This window comes from Delphinus delphis, chromosome 3 (genome assembly GCF_949987515.2).
Source record: "Delphinus delphis chromosome 3, mDelDel1.2, whole genome shotgun sequence".
NCBI classification, from domain to species: Eukaryota; Metazoa; Chordata; class Mammalia; order Artiodactyla; family Delphinidae; genus Delphinus; species Delphinus delphis.
The window spans coordinates 35,420,924-35,444,963 of NC_082685.1; the positions used below are offsets into that span (position 1 = coordinate 35,420,924).

Below are 24,040 nucleotides of genomic sequence, written 5' to 3' on the forward strand. Positions count from 1 at the left end.
GAAAGTGTAAACTACAACCTGTTGTAGTAGTTGCAAATTTCACCTCACTTACACAGTCAGTCATCTATTTATGGCTCTCCTTTTTTATGGTATGTATGCTCTTGTATCTTTCATGTCTTTTGTGTTCATTCCATCAAATGAAGTTGATTTTCTCTAGTGTCTCAAGATGGAGATTGTCTGCTATTTTTCATAAATAGCATGAGAATTTGGTATGCCCACTAGGCACCTAATTATATTTCCTTTGAATATTTCTCTTCTACACAATTCAGTTTCCTGTATGTTAGTGGTAATTCAGGTTGGATCTACACTTTGGAAAAAGTCAGTGGACCAGTGAAAAATTTAGCCAAGTATCACATAGCCAAAATAAATTCTTTTTTTAACCCTGAGTAAATGTGAATGTTAATTTTTATATAATTTTTAGAATTTATAAAATATAGGTATTTGATCAGTCCCACTGAAAGGGAAAACAATCAGTTCGATACTAAGATAAACTCTGGTACTAGTTATGTAATGCTAATTAAGTGGATTAAAATTTACTTACTGTGAAAAATATAAAAAGAATCCCTAAAACCCAAGACACATTGTAAGTTTAAAAAAAGAGAAATGATGCAATAAAATAATCCTCCAAATAAAAGATTTATGTACAGCAAAACCAGCTGCTTGACTCTGTATAATTCATGTATTTATCCTTTCAACAGATACTTTTTGATTCACTTACACAGAAAAAAGTCTGTGTCTTTCAACAGCTTAAATTTTACTGGGAAAAATAGTTCTTACAAGAAAAGAAATAAGCAAGATAATTTCAGATTGTAGTAATTCCTTGAAGGAAATAAACAGCTAAGATGGAGCATTAGTTAAGGCAGCCACTTTGGGTGGGCTGCTCAGGAAAGCCCTTTCAGAGGAGTTGATTTTCCAGCTAAAGGATTGGAAAAAATGCTCTGTGAGTATCGGGGGGGACACACGTTCTAGGCAGAGAGAACACATGTTAAGGCTGGAAATAGTGAGTGAGGACTTGGTATGAGAAAATACTGGGAGAGAAGGGTGAGATTACTCAGGGCACAATAGGCCATAGCCGAGACTGGAGTTTTTGGAAGAGCCACTGAAAATTTTAAAGAGGAGGGATGAAATCTGATCTATGGTTTTAAAACATCTGACTGTTGTATGAATTATAGTTAGTAGGGAGGCACATGGAGAGGCTAGGAGACCAAGATACTATAATAACATGGAAGTGAGGCAGTGGGACCCTAGACGCTGAGGAAGGCAGTGGAGGTGGAAAGGCGTTGAGGCAGAGTAGCCATCTCCTGGTGAAGGAGAGCAAGGAGCCCAGGATGAACATCACCCCTAGGATGCTCACTTATCTCTAAAGAGGAAAACAAAAATGAACAGAGCACAAACCCGAATGAAGAAGTCATCAAACTAAAGAGGCATGAACTACTTACATGAAGTCATTTAGGTATTTCCATCCTACAGCTGAGGAGTAGGACTCTCACACCTAACTAAGGAACTTCAGAGATTCAGTTCACTTGCACTACTTGTCTAAGCTCTGCCCAAGACCTTCTAATGAAAAAGGTCTAGCTATGGATTGTTTCTCCCAAGCTGGATCTGCATCTTATTTCTCTGTTTCCAACACACAGTATAGTACCTCTAGGAGCAGAGTAAGCAAAGTTGGTCAAATTTAACATCAGTTTGTCCTCTTAGTTTTTTTCAGCAGATGTGAAGGGCCTATTACATAAATTATTCTATTAGTTCATACAGAAACTCTGTTAGGCTGTTATTACTGTTGTTGTGAAGAATGCCCCCTTTTTACAGACAAAGAAACTAAGGTTGGTTAGGAGATATTAACCATCTGGATGTGTATCACAGTTAGTGAGGCAGAATTAGAATCCAAACCTATGTCTGTTGTGGTTTAAAACTTCTGCTTTTCCATAACATTGTGCTGCCTTATTGATCAGAAACCAAATTGATAAATCATTTAGGGCGGTATGCTTTTTGGCTCTTTCTAGCAGGTCTTCAATTAGTGAAAAGTGAGATTAGTGAAAAATGGTGACAGAGAAATATAAAGACATTAAAGAGACATATTCATTTCTTCCTGATAAATTAATAAAGGTACAGTGTGTCCTAAATAAATAACTCTGCCAACCAACAGGAGGAAGCTCTCCAACAGGCCTTGAGAATATCAGATTACTCAGGACAGAGCAAATCAGGTGACAGATGACAGGCATATTGTATGTTATACTAATACACTTGCAAAGCACCACACTATGTATAGAAAGGTCAAAAATGATGGACCAAAGCCAAGATTGTTGGAAGGTTTGATTTTAGGGTCTTGAGAAGGGGAGGAGAAAACAAATGTGAGTGCAAGAGTAATATCCATGTTGGTTTTCTCAATCACCTTTGATGCTTGTAAGCTAGAGTCCTGGGACGGCCCCCTCCCACCCCCAAGACCTTCTGGAGAATGGGAACTGCCTGTTTAACAAACGTTCCCAGGTGATTTGGGTACCAAGTAGGTAATGGACCACATCTTGGGAGAATACTGATTTAGTCCACTCTGTTTAATTTACAAAGCATCGTGAGGCTCATCAAGGAAAATGGTTATCCAAAGTTGTAGCACTCTTTTTTTTGTTGTTAGAGCTTAAGCTAAACCAGTCTCCTAGAGGCCCAGTGCTGTCTTCTTTGAGACTTAGATTTAATTTTTCCAGCTCAGTCATGGATCAGCTAACAGCATGTATCATTGATATTTCTCTTCTAGAATCACAACCACAGCTGCCTGCATGATGGACCTGAGGCGGTACCCACTGGATGAACAAAACTGCACCTTGGAAATTGAAAGCTGTAAGTTTTTCTGACAATCCAATTAGACTGAACTTGGCTTTAAGGTTCTCCTTGGGCAAAGGTCTCCTACCCTGGTTCACATCCACAACACAAGTCCTGCAAAGGTTGAGCTAGTGTGCCAAATTTGGTGGAGGGAGGTGCTCACAGTGTCTTCCCTCAGTCATGCTGCCACCCTCTTAGTGTCATCCCTAAGTCCCTGGGAGGGATGTGTAGGGAAGCAGTAATCTAGCAATAAAAGGAAGATACTAAGAGTCTGGAAGGACACCAAGGGCTATTTCGGGAATTTATTATATGGAATTGTTGCAACTAGCTGCAACAGGCTTGGAAAAATAGGTGGAGATGGCAGCATAACACGAGATGTCCTTATTGCCTTTGCCTTTCACAAATGTTATCTATCTCTGCAATTAATTGCAGAGTAAAAGTGGCCTCTGGATTAGTTAAAACATTCATAGAGTGTGGATTGGTGGAATATTTTTTACTTCGAGGGGCTATTTTCATTGTTTCAAATTTATTTTACATTCTTGCTGAAGGCCATATGATGAGCAAGATTGGTGTATGTGTGTTTTTATTCTCTTTCCTGTGCTGACCTGTTTTACAATGTTGGTGGTTTTCTAGGCCGCATTTTCAGCATCCTTCTTGATGATTCAGTCACCTACCCTGTTGACTGGGCTAAAACGTTTATTTCATAACCCATTTCCATTTCAGAGGTCACACAGAGAGGTCGTTTGAGGTGGAGTAGGATTTCAAATCTTTTTTCTCTCTCAATTCTTTGCAATGTTTTCCTATTTAATCCTATCAAACAATTGGAAGCTGATGATTTTATATCCAGCATTCTAGATAATGACTAGCTTGACTGCTTTGTGGATACTCTCAGTCTTTGGGAGGAACTCTAGCCTTGGCGAGCCATGAAACTCTAAATCACTGCTCTGAGCAGAAATACTGCATTTATGACACATTGCTGGTAGTTTTGCCCATTTCAAAAAATAGCTTCGAGGGATAATTAAATTTATATGCACTTTTTGAAGAACCTGATTGCATACTTGTATTTCCAAATCATCATTATTTTCACATTAGATCTTTGCCATAAAGAACTATTTAATGAAATTGGTCCAAGGGATTTTGATGATGATTATATTTATGTAGATATCTCTCGGATAACTTTGCATTTTTGTAACTCATGACACAGTTTAGAGAATAATGTTCTTCAAAGTTCAAATTCTTTCGTTGTTTCAAATCGCTGATATAAGGATATTTTGAAAAAAGTATGTTGCTGTGTACTACAAATGAATTTTTGTGGTAAGAGCATTTTTTTGTGGTAGAATTTGACTGGAATTTTAAATAATCATAATTGTACATGGTTAAAGCACCTGCACTGATGTAATGTCACTTGCGCCTTTCACAACCCTCATAGTAGTAAACGAGGCCTTTTTATTTTGAAGAACCGATGATGCCTAAGGACACAGGCAGCATCCAAGTGTTCCATGTAATTAAAGTATAATTCTGACATGAATATTCTTTTTGACATGAATATTTAAAAATTAACATGATAACTCCTGGACTTCCCTGGTGACGCAGTGGTTAAGAATCTGCCTGCCAATGCAGGAGACACGGGTTGGAGCCCTGGTCCAGAAGATCCCACATGCCACGGGGCAAATAAGCCCATGTGCCACAACTACTGAAACCTGCGTGCCACAACTACTGAAGCCCACGCGCCTAGAGCCCATGCTCTGCAACAAGAGAAGCCACCTCAATGAGAAGCCCGTGCACAGCAACGAAGAGTAGCCCCCGCTCACCACAGCTAGAGAAGGCCCTCGTGCAGCAACGAAGACCCAACATAACCAAAAATAAATTAATTAATTAATTAAAAAAAGAAACATGATAACTCCTTAGACTTTTAGAAAGTTTAAGTTTTATAAAGGGGCTTTTACATATCTCATTTCAGTTCACAATTACCCTGGTAAATGATATAGATTTTTCCAGCTTTTTTGAGATACAATTGACATATGTCATTGTGTGAGTTTAAGACGTACAGTGTGATGATTTGTTATGTGTATGTATTACAAAATGATTACCACAATATGGTTAGTTAACACATTCATCACTTCACATAGTTACCGTGTGTGTGTGTGTGTGTGTGTGTGTGTATATTAAGAACTTCTAAGATTTACTCTATTAGAAACTTTAAGTATATTGTACAGTATTGTTAACTATAGTCACCATTCTGTAGATTAGATACTCAGATCTTATTCACCTTATGAATGAAAGTTTGTACCCTTTAAGTGTTTCTATGAGTTCAGTATTTTTTTAGATTCCACATATAAGTAAGATCATACAGAGCTGGTCTTCCTCTCTCTGACTTATTTCACTTAACCTAATGCCCTCATGGTTCATCCATGTTGTCACAAGGATTTCCTTTTTATAGAAGAATAATATCCCATTCTCTGTGTGTGTGTATCACATCTTCTTTATCCATTCATCCATCAACAGACACCTAGGTTGCCTCTACATCTTGGCTATTATAAAGAATGCTGCATCAGTTAATCTATGACAAAGGAGGCAAGACTACACAATGGTGGAAAGACAGTCTCTTCAACAAATGGTGCGGGAAAAACTGGACAGCTACATGTAAAAAAATGAAATTAGATCACTCTTTTACACAAAAATAAGCTCAAAATAGATTAAAGACCTAAATGTGAGACTGGACACTATAAAACTCCTAGAGGAAAACATAGGCAGAACACTCTCTGACATAAATCGCAGCAATATCTTTTTCAATCCATCTCCCAGAATAATGGAAATAAAAATAAAAATGAACAAATGAGACCTAATTAAACTCAAAAGTTTTTGAACAACAAAGGCAACCATAAACAAAACAAAAAGACAACCCACAGATTGGGAGAAAATATTTGCAAATATTTTTTGACCGACAAGGGATTAGTCTCCAAAATTTACCAACAGCTCATGAGGCTTAATATCATCAAAACAAACAAGCCAATCAAAAAATGTGCAGAAGATCTAAATAGACATTTCTCCAAAAAAGACATACAGATGGACAAGAGGCACATGAAAAGATGTTTAATATCGTTAATTATTAGAGAAATGCAAGTCAAAACTACAATGAGATATCACCTCACACCAGTCAAAACAGCTATCGTGAAAAAAATCTCTAAACAATAAATGCTGGAGAGAGTGTGGAGCGAAGGGAACCTTCCTACACTGTTGGTGAGAATGTAAATTGGTAAAGCCACTATAGAGAACAGTATGGAGTTTCCTTAAAAAACTAAAAATAGAGCTACCATATGACCCTGCAATCCCACTTCTGGGCATGTATCTGGAGAAAAACATGGTCCGAAAGAATGCACACACCCCAGTGTTCTTTGCAGCACTATTTACAATAGCCAAGACATGGAAGCAACCTAAATGTCCATTGACAGAGGAATGGATAAAGAAGATGTTGTACATGTATACAATGGAATATAACTCAGCCATTAAAAAGAATGAAATAATGCCATTTGCAGCAACATGGACGGACTTAGAGATTGTCATACTGAGTGAAGTAAGTCAGACAGAGAAAGAGAAATATTGTATGATATCCATTATATATGGAATCTAAAAAAAAAAAAATGATACAAATGAACTTATTTACAAAACAGAAACAGACTCATAGACTTAGAGAACGAACTTATGATTACCGGGCAGAAGGGTGGGAGGAAGGGATAGTTAGGGAGTTTGGGATGGACATGTACACAGTGCTATATTCAAAATGGATAACAAGCCAGGGCCTACTGTATAGCACAGGGAACTCTGCTCAATGTCATGTGGCAGCCTGGATGGGAGGGGAGTTTGGAGGAGAATGGATACATGTATATGTATGCTGAGTCACTTTGCTGTGCACCTGAAGCTGTCACAATGTTGTTCGTTGGCTATACTACAATATAAAATAAAAAGTTTAAAAAAAAGAATGTTGCAATGAACATGGTTGTACAGGAACTTCTTAGTGCTAGTGATTTAATTTCTTTTGGATATGTACCCAGAAGCAGGATTGCTGGATCATATGGTAGTTCTGGCTTTAATTTTTTGAGAAACTTCCATACTGTTTTCCATAGTGACTGTACTAATTTACATTCTTATCATCAGTGTACAAGATTCCCTGTTTTTCACATCCTAGCTAGCAAGCACTTATCTGTTGTCTTTTTTATGATAGCCATTCTAACAGGTGTGAGGTGGTTGTTCATTGCGGTTCTGATTTGCATTTCCCTGGTACAAATTCTTTTGCATGTGGTTATCCAGTTTTCCCAACACCATTCATTGAATGAGACTATCATTTCTCCATTGAGCATTCTTGACTCCCTTGTCAAATATTAGTTGGCCATATATGTGAGGGTTTATTTCTGGACTCTCAGTTCTGCTTCATTGGTCTATGTGTCTGTTTTTATGACAGACCCATACTGCTTTGATTACTGTAGTTTTGTAGGATAGTTTAAAATCAGGAGTGTGAGACCTCCAGCTTTATTATTCTTGTTTCATATTGCTTTAGCTATTCAGAATCTTTTGTTCCATACAAATTTTATGATTGTTTGTTCAATTTCTGTAAAAACTGCCATTGGAATTTTGGTAAGTATTGCATTGAATCTATAGATGGCTTTGGGTGGTGGATATTTTAACAATATTAATTCTTCTGATTCATGAACATGGGATATCTTTCCATTTATTTGCATCTTCTTTAGTTTCTTTCATCAATGTTTTATAGATTTCATTGTACAGATCTTTAACCTCCTTGATCAAGCATTCCTTATCTCTAAGTATTGTATTGTTTTTGATGCTCCTGTGAAGAGGATTGTTTTCTTAATTTCATTTTCAGATAGTTTATTGTTAGTGTATAAAATTACAACTGATTTTTATATGTTAATTTTGTATACTGCAACTTTATTGAATTAGTTTGTTCTAGCAGCTTTTTGGCAGTCTTTAGGGTTTTCTATATGCAAGATCATATCACCTGCCAACAGAGACAGTTTTACTTCTTTCTTTCTAATTTGGATATCTTTTATTTCTTTTTTTCTTGCTTGATTGCTATGGCTAGGACTTTTAGTACTGTGTTGAATAGGAGTTGTGAGTGGGCCCCCCTTTTTCTGATCTGAGAGGAAAAGCTTTCAGCCTCTCCTCATTGAGTATGATATGAGCTGTGGGCTTGTTATATAATGGCCTTTATTATGTTGAGGTACATTCCTTCTAACCTAATTTGTCAAGGATTTTTATCATGAAAAAGTGTTGCTTTTTTCAAATGCTTTTTCTGCATCTATTGAGTTAATTGTATTATTTTTACCTTTCATTTTGATTTGCATATGCTGAATCATCCTTGCATTCCAGAGCTGAATTCCACTTGCTCATGGGGTATGATTTTTCCAATGTGCTGTTGAATTTGGTTTGCTAGTATTTTGTTGAGGATTTTTGCATCTATATGTATCAAGGATATTAGCCTGTAGTTTTCTTTTCTTGCAGTATCCTTATCTGACTTTGGTGTCAGGGTAATCCTGGCCTTGTAAAGTGAGTTTGGGAGCATTCCTTTCTCTTTAATTTTTTTTGAATAGTTTAAGAATATTTGGCATTAATTCTTCTTTGAATGCTTGGTAAAATTCACCAGTGAAAACATTTGGTTCTGGTCTTTTCTTTGTTGGGAAGTTTTTCATTACTGATTAAATCTTTTTAGTTATCTCTTACTTATAATTGTTTTGTTCATATTTTCTTTTTCTTCATGACTCAGTCTTAGTAAATTGTATGTTTCTAGTAATTTATCCATTTCTTCTAGATTGTTTAATTTATTGGCATACAACTGTTCCTAGTAGTCTCATGACCCTTTGTATTTCTGTGGTATCAGCTGGAATGGAATGTCTCCTCTTCCATTAATAATTCTATTTATTTGTGCCCTTTTTTTTTCTTGTTTAGTCTAGCTAAAGGTTTGTCAGTTTTGTTTGTCTTTTCAAATACCCAACTCTTAATCTTCTTGATCTTCTATGATTGTTTTATTTTTATTGGTATCCTGTTTTCTATTTTATTTATTTCTGATCTAATCTTTATAATTTCCTCTTTCTGCCAACTTTGGGCCTGGCTTTTTCTTCTTTTCCTAGTTCCTCAAGGTATGTTAGGTTGTTTATTTGAGAACTTTATGTTTTTCTTGATACATGAGTTTACAGCTATGAACATCCTCTTGGAACAGTTTTTGTTGCATACCATAAGTTTTGTTATGTTGTGTTTCTGTTTCATTTGTCTCAAAAAAATTTTTTTTCTCTTTTGATGTATTCTTTTATCCATTGATTGTTCAGGATTGTGTTGTTTTATTTCATATATGTGTGCATTTTCCAGCTTTCCTCCTGTTATTGATTTCCAGTTTCATACCATTGTGGCAGGAAAAGATACTTGATATAATTTCTATCTTCTTGAAGTTTTTGAGACTTGTTTTGTGACCTAGCATATAATATATACTAGAAAATGTTCTGTGCGTGTTTGAGAAGAATGTATATTCTGTTGCTGTCAGGTGGAATGTTCTGTATGTCTCTTAGGTCCATTTGTTCTACAGCATTGTTCAAATCTACTGTTTCCTTATTGATTCTTGGTCTGGATGCTCTAACCATTGTTAAGAGTGGAGTATTAAAGTCCCCAACTATTATTGTATTCCTGTTTATTTCTCCTTTTAGTTCTATTAGTGTTTGCTTTATATATTAAGGTGCTCTAATGTTGCATATATATTTACAATTGTTATATCTTGCTAAATTGACCCCTTTATCATTATATAATGACCTTCTTTGTCTCCTGTGGGCATTTTAGTTTAAAATCTATAAGGTAGGTATTAATATTTCTGTCTTTACAGCTAGAGAAACAGACTCAAAGAAGTAAAGTGATTTGCCCCAGATTATGCAGCTACTGACTGGCACAATCTCTCTATACTGATGTGGTAATTGTTAGCTGATTTATCTTAGTAAAGCCCCTGATTTTGTAGGGACCAGATTAACCAGAAGATCTGTATTCTAAAAATTGAACAAATAGCCTATCCTTATGAAAAATTGGAGTTTATTCATATTTAGTCAGACAGTGAATCATTGTTATAGAGAATAAAACATGGTGTTATATTAGTAACATACATGATATTATTATAAGTACATAGTTAATTAATTAAATTGAAATAAGTTTAGGATCCTATCCCTTAAACAACTGGCTTTGAAGGTGATGCCTGACATTTCACCTTATTTATCATTTCTTTCTGTTAAGCAAACTCTAGGCATTCATCCATTCTCCTGCTCCCTCTCCCCTCCCCCCTTCTCCTTACTTCCTTCTTCTCTTCCCTCCTTCCCCTCTTTATTTCTCTTCCTACCTCTCTCAAATGCAAATGAGCCTAATAGTTGCATTATTAAATCACTATCACCTTCTCTCCATATCAACAATTAATATATTGGTTCCATTCCAGGATAATATAACTTGATTCTGGGAAGCTTAGAGTAGGAGAATATTAGGATTGAGTTTATTGTTAATTCATTCATGCTTTCATTCATTCAAGAATTTATTTATTCATTAAATATTAATTGAGCACTAATTATATACCAGGTATTGTAATAAACTCTAGAGACATAATGGTGAACAAAAAAAATAGTATCTCTGCCCTCCTTTATTATAATGAGGAAGATAGATATTATTTAAATAAACACATATATGAATGTAAAAATTGCATTAGTGAAAAGTGCTACCAAGATGAAATATTTAGTTCTTTAAGATCTTAAAGTAAGATTAGAGCAAGCCTTGAAATAAAGTGCTGAGGAATCTAGAAGGCCAGTATGGACTATGCTTACTTTATAACTTTTCTTAAATTTAGAGGGATGGAGAAGCTCTGTAGAATTAATGGGATTTGCTGAACTAAATGGGGCCCTGATAATATTTACCACCATGTAGGCAATGAAACCTAATTGCCAAAATAAAAAGGAGAACTCCATCTCCAGGTATTTCCAGTCTTTTCACTTAGAACTAGTTCTCCTTACTTTATACCTACATGCTTCTGTTACCTGTGTGGTCAGCTACATCATACTTTATCCACATAATTTATATGTATATGTCTATATGTTTCTCTGAATCTTTCAGTCAATTTGGAAAAGGTATACTGGACCACTCACCTATATTTCTAGGGAAATGTCACCCTAAAAACACCAAATGATGACCAAGTTACAAGCTAGCCTATATAAATAAAGTTCTTTTGAACTTTGCTATTTAGGAATAAGATGAATTCTAATAAAGAAACAATAAATTGTCCCAGGTGTGCTGATGCTTTGGAAAGTATGATGCTGCCAAATATAATTTAAGAGTATTAGGACAAATCAAAGACTTATCTCTTTTAAAAAATATATACAGTTCAAATTATGTTACAGAGACACAACATTCCATTATACTACAAGGCCACTTAGTATGTTTCATTCGGGAATGAAAAGTACTGGAAAAAGGGTGAGGGGAGTACTACATATCTTTAAAAGGGTAATAGTTAAGGGGCTCCTCTGTTGTATGCTGAGCCAATTAAGCTTCTCAGTACCAGTATCAGCTACATGGTCCCTCTCCCCTCCTCAGAAGGGTAAGGCTGTCTTATACAGTCTTCATCCCCATATCCAAGTCCTCCAGTTGGGCCATGTGAGCTGCTTGTCTGAAAGGAAGTATGGAATCTTCTCAACTGGATCCATTGACAGTCTGCTCACATTACCAAAATGCAAAGGTTCCTTTTTTTCTCATTTATTTGTGTGTTTTTATTTCAGCCTGTCTCTGGGTGATTTGGACTGGACAGTGTCAGCATCCCAGAGAATAAGATCAGTGCTCTGTTTCTGAGTGGTGTTGATTTGTTGGTCAATACTCAGCCTTAGTGCGATCCACAGTGAATTAGAGAGTGTAGAAATTTCTCAGCAGCTCTTTCATAGACGGCTTCACAGGACTATGCCAAGTGTTTACCGAGACAGCCAGTCAGGCATCTCCTTTTAGTTTCTTAAAAAAAAAATTCTACTACTGCCCTTTGTGGCAGCATCAGAAACCAGTTCTTGCTGGCCTCTCATAGTCACTGACTACCAGAATGACACGGAGAACGTCACCTTAGTTAGCTGAGCCTTGGTTTCCTCATAGATAAAATGGGGATAATAATATCTACCACCTGAAGTTCTTATGAGGATTAAAAAACTAATATAGATAAAGAATGTAGCACTTTGCTTGGTACGTGGTAGACATCTAAATAAACAGTAACTTCAGTCATTAATAATTATTTTTATAACATTAATTTTTTATTTTTATATATAGAAAGTCCCACACTGCCACAGATCTTCCCTAATTTTGAGATGTAGTAAATCCAGCCAAGAAGAGACCCAAAGCACAGCATTGCTCTTGTCAACCTTTGTAGATCTTCATCTGGCCCTTGATTTTATTTTCCAAGCAAATTTCATTGTCTGTAGGGCTATCTACTTCCTCATAGATTGTCTCAGCCAGCTGTGCCTACAGTATAAAGTGCAAATTAATTTCTTTTACTTCTTCCAAAAGGAAAAGAATTAGTAACTAGCTTCAAAGTCCAAAGAGGGAGATTTAATAGTTCTTTGACATCTGTACTTAGATGAAGTGAAAGGATAGTTCATTTTTAAATATAATCCATTTATGATTTTGTTAACATTTAAGCAGGTCCAGAGAAGACAGTCATCACCTGCTCAACATCTAAAGCCTCTGTGGTCAAATATGAAAAGGTCCCTGTGAGGGTGTTGGAACAGGCATCTCTTCTTCCTAGCGATATTCACCATGCTTTAGGAAGCAGAAAATATAAATGTGCTTGTTGTCACCTTATTAAATTCCAATTGAATATCATGTAAAAACATCTTCCTATTAGGATATTGTTGGAATAAAAACTTCTTTTCAACCGATTCATTCTAAATAATTCTTATTAAAGAAGTCATTGTAGATGGATACATTTAAGCAGCTTGGATAGTGAATCCAAATTTACTATAGCACAGGATGAATGTATTATTTTAAGCTAGTTTTGATCCTTTTATTATTTTTTTTTAATATTTTAATTTTATTGGAGTATAGTTGATTTACAGCACTGTATTAGTTTCAGATGTACAGCAAAGTGATTCAGTTATACATATATTCATTCTTTTTTAGATTCTTTTCTCATATAGGTTATCACAGAATATTGAGTAGAGTTCCCTGTGCTGTACAGTAGGTCTTTGTTGGTTATCTATCTTATATATAATAGTGTGTGTATGTTCATCCCAAGCTCCTGATTTATCCCTTGCCCTCATGTTTCCCCCCTGGTAACCATAAGTTTGTTTTCGATATCTATAAGTCTGTTTTGTAAATAAGTTCATTTGTATCTTTTAAAAAAAATTAGATTCCACATATGAGTGATATCATATGATATTTGTCTTTCTGTCTGGCTTAGTTCACTTAGTATGATAGTCTCTAGGTCCATCCATGTTACTGCAAATGATATTATTTCATTCTTTTTTTATGGCTGAGTAATATTCCATTGTATATATGTACCACATCTTCTTTATCCATTCCTCTGTCTTTGGACACTTAGGTTGCTTCCATGTCCTGGTTATTGTAAATAGTGCTGCAATGAACATTGGGAAGCATGTATCCTTTTGGATTATGGTTTTCTCTGCATATACGGAGGGCGAATATTTTGGATCCAGGTTATGCTATGTGCTGGTCAATATTTCAGTAGATATACATACAGAATTTTAAGAACTTAGAAAACAAAAAGAGAGCATTGTGTTTATCCACTGCCAAAGTGAAAATTAGTGACACTTTATAGTATGTCAATAGGATAAAAATACCTTTCACAGAGGAAGTGGTGATCAGATAGGGTTTTGAGCTCATGGGGGATGGTGGATGAGAAGACATGCATTGAATACAGATGCCGTCTGGTATGGGTTCCTCCAGCTCACAAAACAGGTCACTTAGCTTCTTCAAGCTGTGGTTTCTCATCTGTACAATATTTTGATACCTTGAAGGTAATGAGATAATCAAGACAGAGATCTTTGTACAATGCTTGGTACTGATATTTCCATCAGTAGCAGCTGTTCTCATTATAGCATAATTATTATCATTATTAAATTATACCTGGAATATTGTTCTCAGTTAGAGGCACAACATTTTTAAAAGGGATATTTAGCGATCAGAAAACTAAAATATGAGTGACACATAAACCACGGAGTATGAAGAACCAGTAGAAGAAAGTAGAGGAGGGGAGCTAGGAGAGGGAGGATGGGAAGCTAGGAGAGGGAGGATGGCAGTGTTTAAACAGGATAGCTATTTTTAAATCACTACAAACTTTCCTCTTAAAAGAGCACACTCTGTCCACCCTAAGGGCAAAACTAGATTAATGGTAAAAGATGCCAAAAGGCAATTTTTTACTGGAATGTATTTTTAAAAAAAGAAGGAAAGAAAGAAAAGTTCGTAGCAGTTGCAGCTGGTAAAAAATATCCAGTAGGTTGCTGTGTGCTGTAAAACCATTTTCTAGGAAAGAAGGAATTCTTGCATTGAGCAAGCGGTGGGATTATATAATTTCTAGGGAGCTCTGGGTTGATATTTACTTGGCATCAGCAAAAATATGTAGGACTTTAAAGGACATTTAGGAAATCACTGGATTATGTGAGGATGCAGCTCCCATATGCATATACCTCGGGAGCAGTGCTATTTAGGAAAGATGAAAATCATATCCCTGCTAAGATTTTAAGTAGAATGGCGTGTATGTTTTGCTGATAGTCTGTTGCCATGTCGCTGGCAATCTTCCTTTTCTTAGGTTTTCCTCACAGGAATACATTTTACAGTTGCGTCTGTGAGGAATCAGTCTAAGGCCCCCACGTTTTCCCATCTTTCTAAATAATCTTAGAACCACCTTGAGGTTTTTGATCAATCTCCTTAATGCTTTAAGAAGTATCAGAACAGAAGAAAATGTATGTGTGCATGTGTCTGTGTCTGTAGAGGGGGTGGTAAATAATGAAGCTACCAGATATTTCAGGTGATCTTCATATTATTTCAAATAAGAAAAATATTCTTGTGACATTCAAGTGAGGCTTCGACATAATTATTTATCAAGGGGAAAGCAAATGCATTGCAAATGCCCCATGGTGTCATGGTATACAAATTTAATTCGAGCCACTGACCTGTTTTGATATTTTCTTGAAGTTTATCTAGTACTGTGGAAGTAGGAGGTTTGTCTTCCATTCCTTGTGGTGTGGAGATACCTTGTTAGATGTGATCTTCGTTTAACAATTATTAGTCCCATGTGACCATAGACAAGTACCGGGATGTGTGTTTAGAATATCTGGCACCTCACACAGATATTATTTGTGACCTTCGTGTCTCTCTGGACTTTGACTTCCGCCCTTTCAATTCCTCCTGACTTCCGCCCTTTCAATTCTTCCACTGTTAGAAAGTAGAGTAGTGACTTGGATATCCAGGGTGCACCTTTTTTTAAAATTTGTTTTATTGAAGTATAGTTGATTTACAGTGTTGTATTAATTTCTGCTCTGTAGCAAAGTGATTCAGTTATACATGTATGTGTGTGTGTATATATATATATATATATATATATATATATATATATTCTTTTTCATATTCTTTTCCATTACGGTTTATTACAGGATATTGAATATAGCTCCCCGTACTATACACTAGGTCCTTGTTGTGTATTCATTCTATGTATAATAGTTTGCCTCTGCTAATCCCAAACTCCGAATCCATCCCTCCCCCACCCCTTCCCCCTTGGCAACCACAGGTCTGTTCTATCTGTGAATCTGTTTCATACATAAGTTCATTTGTGTTATATTTTAGATTCCACATATAAGTGGTGATATCCTATGGTATTTGTCTTTCTCTGTCTGACTTACTTCATTCAGTATGATAATCTCTAGGTCCACATATGTTGCTGCAAATGACATTATTTCATTCTTCTTTATGGCTGAGTAATATTCCATTATATATATGTACCAGATCTTCTTTATCCATTCATGTGTCATTACACATTTAGGTTGTATCCATGTCCTGGCTATTGTAAATAGTGCTGCTATGAACATAGGGGTGCGTGTATCCTTTTGAATTATAGTTTTTTCCAGTTATATGACCCAGAGTGGGATAGCTGGATCATGTGGCAACTCTATTTTTAGTTTTTTTGGCCCCTCCATACTGTTTTCCATAGTGGCTACACCAATTTACGTTCCCACCAACAGTGTAGGAGGGTTCCCTTTTCTCCACACTAAAGGGTGCATCTTGATGTTGAGTATGAAAAATGAAAATAGTGAACTCTACAGTTTTTTTCCCCCAGAGTAAAAAGAATTTTTTTTTTACATTTTTCATTTTCTCTTTCTGTAGTCTGTATTTTTTTCCTCCTGGGATCGCAGTAGGTTGATCTTGGATCCCTCATGGCTCTGAACTAAAATTCTTAGATATTTTTCTCTCAACTTTGTAATATTTCTTTTATTCTAAAGAAATTATTACTAGTGAATATTACGTTTTGGCAATCATGTTTTCAATTTATAAGACCTCTTCCTTACGCTTTGACTACTAGTTTTCCATAGTCATTTGTTCTCTTTTGGACTGTTCTTTTTAATTTAAATGAGATCAGTTTAAGCTGTTTTACAAGTTTGCTTCTGCTTTCCTCATCTGTTTCCTTTTGTGATGATGTATGTTTGTTTATCTTGATCTTTCTTTTTCATGCTGATGGTTTCCCTTATACATCTGCTGATCTTGGTAGTCTGTTTATATTTGTAAATAAACAGCTAGTTTGATCAGCTCAGGTTACTGAGAGAGGTTTTCTGACCTGATGTGAGTTTCCCCAGCACTGTTATATGATTGTTTGCATAGCCAGCTTCTTCGCTGAGAAGTGCAGGGCAAGAGGAGAATTGGGCATGCTGATCAGACAACCCCTCTCTTTGTTTTTTAACTTTTTATTTTATATTGGAGTATAGTTTATTAACAATGTTGTGTTAGTTTCAGGTGTACAACAAAGTGATTCAGTTATACATATACATGTATCTATTCTTTTTCAAATTCTTTTCCCAGTTAGGTTGTTACAGAATATTGAGCCGAGTTCCCTGTGCTACAGGGTAAAGACGACCTCTCTCTTTCGTACAGTATGCTAGGACCTTTCACAGGTAACCAAGACTCATCTGAGGCTTAAGCACTTTAGATTATTTCACTCTTTCACTCCTGGAAGGAACTGATGGTACTACCACCTAGCTTTTTTCCCCTCCATTTATAGAGGTGCCTCTGTCTATCCGGGGCTCTGTTCTGGTTCTCTCTTCAGCCCAGTATCTAAACTAGGAATCCAGGCATCCCCCACTTTGTGTAGGGAGCTTTCTTCCAACATTATCTTGAGTGCAGTCACCAGAGCCAGTTGTAGGAGAAAGATGAAGACTGGTCTAGTGGTTCCATGTGGTTCCCACTCTGGGTTTCCTAACTGAGTTTGCAAATTCTCCAGTACATAGGTTCTCACCCTTACTGCACCATGAAATCACCTGAGAAGTTTTTAAAAGTCCAAATGAATGGGTCACACCACAGACCTACTGAATCAGTAATTTTAAAAGCTCCCTGAGTGATGACAATGAACAGCCAAAGTTGAGAAAGCGTGTTCTAGGGGACTGGTTCTCAGACTTGAGTGGCATGAGAACCTCCTGGAGGGCTTGTTAAAACACAGAGCGTCGGGTCCCATCCCTGGGGTTTCTAAATTAGTGGGTCTGGGATGAGGCCTGAGAATTTGCATTTCTCACAATGCCTTGGTCACACTAATGCTGCAGGTTTGAGGACCACCCTGTGAAGTCATGGCTCTAGTATGCTAGTGAGGAGATGGGCTCCCTCCTTTGCATGCCCCCATGTAAAACTTCTTTCTCCATTTGGTTTTCTTTATCTGTGTAACCTCACCTACATCCAAACTTCTGTACATTTTTCAAAAGTACTGGCCCATTGATGGCATACTTTCCTATTTTGTAGGGTTATCATGGATTTTAACTCTTCCTTCCTTTTATAGTTATTTATGAGATTCAAGTAAGACGGGAAAGGTATATATGTCATCTTAAACTGGAACTCTTCTTTTTAATACACATATGTAATTTTTAACTGCCTATACAATTTTCAACCTCATTTTTTTTTCCCCAAAGAAATACATTTATTTTTTTAGAATTTGGCTCAGAACAGTAACATAAAAATATTTACATTAAAATAAATTAAGATGTGATCATTTAGCTATATGTAATAATTATGTTGGAATATATTAGCTTTCCATGAATTTAATAAAAACTAAGATTCGGTTTTAGATTCAATACCATCCTTCCAAATATTTTGTATGAAACTTGGTAGCAGTGCAACTGTCTGGTGTATACAGTGGTTGTAGGTTTTGTCAAAGAACAGCGGATGCGCCTTCACGGTATACTGACCCGCCCCAGACACTGATGGCCAAGCCAACTAGCTTCCTTCCCAGGAATCAACCAGGACCTGGAGATTATTTCAGAGCTGACAGAATTCTAAGAATCAGCCAACCTATCTTTTCACATTAACCCACCAGGAAGGAAGTAATTCAAATGCAAACTTGATTCCTTCATTTTATATGTGAACACTGAAATAATGTTGTAGAAACCTTCAGGTTTTCCTAAAATAATAAACAATCTGAAAAACATATGCATGTCCTTTTTTAGGTCATCTAAAAGTACCCATAAAAACCTGTCACTAGACCAAATACTGTACTGGCAAAATTTCCACAGCATACAGGAATATTTTATTAAATTCATCACTGAGAGATAGTGTCAAGGATGAATCGATTCATTTGCTAATGAGATATTCTTGTGAAAGTTCTTGGTAGCCTGGAATAAATTAGAATATATTTTCACTTTGGAAGTTTTTGATATGAAGAGAGGTTTGTGTGGCTTAGCAGAAAAAACACAGAGGGACCCGGGTCAAACCCTGTCTTTAAGACTCATTAGCCACGCGGCTTTAGGTACACCACTTGACTTAGTTTGGGGTTCTATAAAATGGGAATTAAAACACATACCTTACTGGTTGTGAGAATTTAGAATAATGCATATGAAGCACCAAGTTCAGAGCCTGGCACACAGTAGGCACTTAATAAATGGTGGCTATCAGTGTTTCTTCCAGGTTGAAATTAATAGCAAGAGCCTTGGCCTTTGTTATCTTGACACCAATGCGAGCGTGGAATCTTATTTAGCCAGAATCCAGATTCACAGATGTGGGCTCTAGGTACGACACACAACAAACACTGCCTTAATCAGCACTCCAGGGTCATATTCAACATAGTACGAAAAGCTATTGAAGGGAGAGGTGTCTGCTTGTCAGTAGCAACGATCCTTCTGGGATGGTTAATCTTTCAGAGGCTGTAAGTCCTAGTGGCTTCTCAGCTGGCCTGATTCCACCAAGGCGCTCTTGAATCTCGGTCCACGTCCACTCTTCGGAGGACTAGTAGATCCCGCAAGTTGTGTAGTCCAGAACCATGCTGGCGGCGCCGAGCAGGGCGGGTTCCACCAAGTTCGAAACCACCACGTCCACGTCCTGAACCGAGGACAAGGCTTGCTGGCGGATGACGTCTTTGACAGTGTGGATATAGTGACTGGCTTGGACTCCAGAGAGGATCACAAGGGAAGGATTCATAGTGTGGAGGATGTTCACAACCCCAAGACCCAACGCTGTTCCAGCTGTTCTCAAGATGCTCTGGGCCTCTGCATTGCCAAGTTTCACAGCTTGGATGAGATGGCGTGCGCCCACAGCTTCGTCTTCTGGCACTGACATCCCTTCCACCAAGAGCTGGTCTTCTGTTTGAGCCGAGGTGAGAAGGAGAAGCAGTCATTCATCTCAACCTCATTTTTAAAAAAGTATATCACAAATACCTTATTTTCTGAAATATTCTCTTATAATTTGTAGTGTCTAGTATTGCTTATATAGCTGGACCATAATTTATTTAATCTGTTCTCTATTGTAGAATGTAATTCTACTAGTTGCTTTTTTTAATAATGTTATAATTTGTGTACGATCAAAGCTATATTGTTAAATGCAATTATGATTATATATGCGTGTGTATAGATATACGGCTCTTCTATTCAATATAATACATAATGTTAAGTGTAAGTCAATTAATATTAAACTAAAAATTCAGTTCCACAGTCAGTCCAGGCATGTAACATATGCTCAGTAGCCGTATGTTTATGTCACGTTAGACAGTGAAAATATACAGAACATTTCCACCATCTCAGAAAAGTCTGATAACACTAATATATAAACAAATCCATAGAAGTTGAATAGCTACAACATAGAAAATATAAAATTTAAAGTTTTTTGATACGGTTTTATAGGAAATGTATGCATTTCAACTTTCAGGATGAGAGTTTTCTTCACACTTGGTTTACATTCGTGGTAACATCTTGTGCAGCTTACAGGTTATATGGACATTTTTTCTAATGTAAAGTGAATGGACTAAAAGAAAAAAGAACTTAAAACTTAAGGAGCATTAGAATTATTGTATACACTGCAGGTCAGCCTTTGAGCAAGTATGACAGCAATGCAGGATATCTATTTTATAAGATGTCAATGCCATTTGTCAATGGCAAATGACTATTTTCTTCTCTTAAATACCATCAGTTGTAAGATTCACCATTACATTAATAAGAATAATAAAATTCTACATTGAATGTACTCATCTCTTGGTAGATATATCCTGATTTCAAAAATGCTGAAATATAAAAGGAACATCAAGCACATTAGAATTGAAGACGTATAAGAAATTCCTTTTCTTAATTGCAAAGGAATCCATTATTTTATTATTCCTAAGTGGGCAAACCCAAAAGAAGCAAAATTCAGTGTTATCAAATTAGTATCTGCCAATCTCACTGGTGAAAATCTCCCTGCTTGGTTCATTTTCCTGAACACACCATTAGGCTGTTTCTGCCATGGTGTGCAAAGTGAAGCAGTTTATTAAGTGTGTACGTTTACATAGTACCTGCTGGCCTAAAGGGTAGAGTGTGGGTAGACTATCTATATTACTCTGGCAGTGATCAAGACTTCCACATGAATCAACAGATGCCTTTGGAATTTAGAGTTTTAAATACAGAGAATTTGGGGAGAAATATTTTAGCAGTAGACACAATGCCTTATTGGATTTTTGCTCTGTAACATTGAAAAGACATCAATATAAATAATATGTGAAACCCCTGTCAGTTGAACACACTGGCTTCCGTTCCTCACCTGTATTGAGCTGACTTGGTAATTAAATGAGCTCAGAGCCCAAAAGCTGCTCACCCCTCTGACCACATGGTAAGCACAGCTGTGAAGTTTAGGAATGTGCTAGGCCCAAGCTCAGCTTGAAGCTCAACGAACAGCAAGGAGCAATTATAAGAAAACTGATTGGCGTTATGGGTTCGTAAAGGTGAACCATTTTCTTAAAAACTAAATGATTCCTAAGTCCCTCAGGACCCTGAGTGTTGGATAAGGCTCTGCTCAAAAACTCACACTGTATAATATTTACCTTTCTGAAAGTCATGGCCACCTTCTCTGATGGTTCTAATGCTCATTTATTTCTTGCTTTGAAATTGCCCATTAGAGCCAACAATGCAGTTTCAGTGCATGTTGTATATTAAAAATTTTTCTATGGCAAATCTCCTGGAGGGAAGGTAGTGGGAGGGGATACAAACTTGTCCACTAGGTTTTCCTTTAGGCTCAGGAGAGGTGCCAACACTGCTGTCATCCTACAAAAACCGTCTCTTCTTGGATCAAGTGATCCTGGTTAAGTGAAAATGCCACATTTGTGGCTTTCTTAGCATTTTTCGTGAAGGCTAGAGAGCACTTTGTGAAACCTGACGTGAACCTAAGAAGCCAGAGGCGTAAATACATCCAAAAACCTTCCCTGAAGCATTTCCAGAAGACTCATGTTGTATTTGTTTGATAGTTGCAGCCCAGTGAATCCAACTCAGACTGACTGACCTCATATCCTGAACCTGGCTTCCTGTGTTAGCACTTGAAGATATGTTCCTTTCAGTAGGCTTTCAATACTGCAAACCAAATACCCCTCTCTTTGTGATGGCCTCCAGAGCCTACCGTCTATCCCTGAGCCATTTCCAGTGTAGCTGCTACCATGATTATTATGTTTATTGTCGTCATGATCACCGTCATCTGTAATAGTAACTACCATTTATTAAATGCTTACTTTGTGCCAGATATGGTATTGTGTCTATACAGACTTGATGTCACCTAAATCTCGCATGTGGCAGCTATTAATGTTATTTCCTCTTTACAAATGAAGATATGATGTCTTGGGAAAGTTGTGTAACTTACGAAGGCCACACAGGTTAGCACGTGAATGTCTGCTTGAAGAAAATAGGAGTTTGGGATTGACATGTACACACTGCTCTATTTAAAATAGATAACCAACAAGAACCTGCTATATAGCACAGGGAACTCTGCTCAGCGTTCTGTAATAACCTAAATGGGAAAAGAATCTTAAAAGGAATGAATATATGTATATATATGAATACTATGTTTGAAGAATCCTCTACATTATGAGACAGAACCCACCTCCCATAACAAAAGCTAAAAAAAGCCAGAAACTCATTCTCTAGTTTCCCTTGCAACTAGAAGGTGGGTGCAAGACCAAGACACTACCAATTATATAACTTTGAATTGGAAACCATGCAGTAAGAACCAGTGACTGTGGAAAATTCCACCCTAAATAAAAGGAGGAGCCTTGGCAGTAGATAGGAAGAGGTACTCAAGGACACATGTCAAAGGTGTCCACAGTGAGAACTGCACTACCTCTACCCATGGGTGTGGCAATGATAACTTCACTAAACAAGTTCTGCTATATAATTTTTGATATTTTTCTTGACTGCATAGCTTCCACACTTGGGTCTCTGGTCTTCTATAAGCTGTTCATTATCAGTTTAATAAATGCCTTTCTATTTAATTTAACCCAAGTCAGTTTCTATTGCTTGCATCTAAGAACATTGATTACTATGCTTCTTGAAGCAAGGGTTATGTCTGTGTTATCTTTTATCTCCTAGATTGCTTTGCAGATGACAGGAAGTCAGGAGATTCTTCACTAATTTAATTCACTTATTTCACCAAAGTTTACTCTAGGTCCAGATCTTCCCAAAACAAAATAGTAGACTTAGGAATTCCCTAATGTATATGCCCCTCTGTTGGGATTTATCACCCTCCTTGCTCCCAAGCCATTTGGCAAGTGATTTCAGACTACTTAAATGAAAGTATGAGAGACTTTATGTGAATTGTCCTGTGGCAATTTTTGATAGATAGATAGATAAAATTTGTTGAGCACTTACTAAGTGCTAAGTGCCTTACATTCATTGTCTCATTTTATTATGCCAACCTTATAAGAGTAAGAGATTAAGCAAAGGTCACACTCTGAGGCATGGAATCAGGATTCAGTCCCAGATAGTCCATCCCCAGGGACCTAACTCTCAATAAGCATCACCACGCAGCTGTATCTGCTTTAAATATAAGAAAGATGATGCTGCAGTCAAATGAACACTAGTGATGGAACTGGGCATTAAGTTAAACTGTTTTAAGGTAGGAAGTTGTTCTAATGCCTTTCAGTCCCTGTAATTAAGGGAAGTGTTTATATTGTGTTGGTGAAGTGTATCTATCATAATATCCATAAATGTATCAAGAATCTCTTAAACCATTGCTAGTCACTTTGTTTCTCTAATTTTCTTCTGATAAACAGAAGATTTTAAAAAAGATTCATTTCTCACTAAAAGCAAGCCACTCATTGTTAGATTAATTGATTTCAAATGCTTCTTTTTTAACCACCTTTAGAAATAAATATTTATTATGGATATATGTTCTGAAGCATTTTGTTTGTGCATAAACCTCTGACGTAAAGTATTGCTTGAGTCCAAACTTAATCAAATTTACAGCCAAATAATATAGGTTGGTGGACAGAAATGAGAAAAATACATTAAGAATGAGCTGGCATTGAGTTGAATAATTGTGGCTGTTTTGAATTGTAATTGTATCAGAATCACTTAATATATGAGCAGAAGACAGAGGGTATTACAAATTACTTATGTATGCAAAAAAGTTGTTACTTGTATATGTCTTTCCAGTTCCCTATTCTCTTCTTAGTACTTTAAGTAAATAAAGGTCTTGCTAAGTGGCTACAGTTTTCTGGTTGTGAAGATACATT

The 24,040-nt window shown here is 36.6% G+C and overlaps 1 protein-coding gene across 1 annotated transcript in view; it reads left to right on the plus strand.

Annotated features, from left to right (window-relative positions):
* The window catches only part of GABRB2 (gamma-aminobutyric acid type A receptor subunit beta2), a 292,264-nt gene that overhangs the window by 139,523 nt on the left and 128,701 nt on the right, over positions 1–24,040 (plus strand). The window contains exon 6 of the mRNA XM_060006813.1: positions 2,750–2,832. Within this exon, the coding sequence (XP_059862796.1) occupies positions 2,750–2,832 (83 nt within the window). The remainder of the gene's footprint in view (positions 1–2,749; positions 2,833–24,040) is intronic.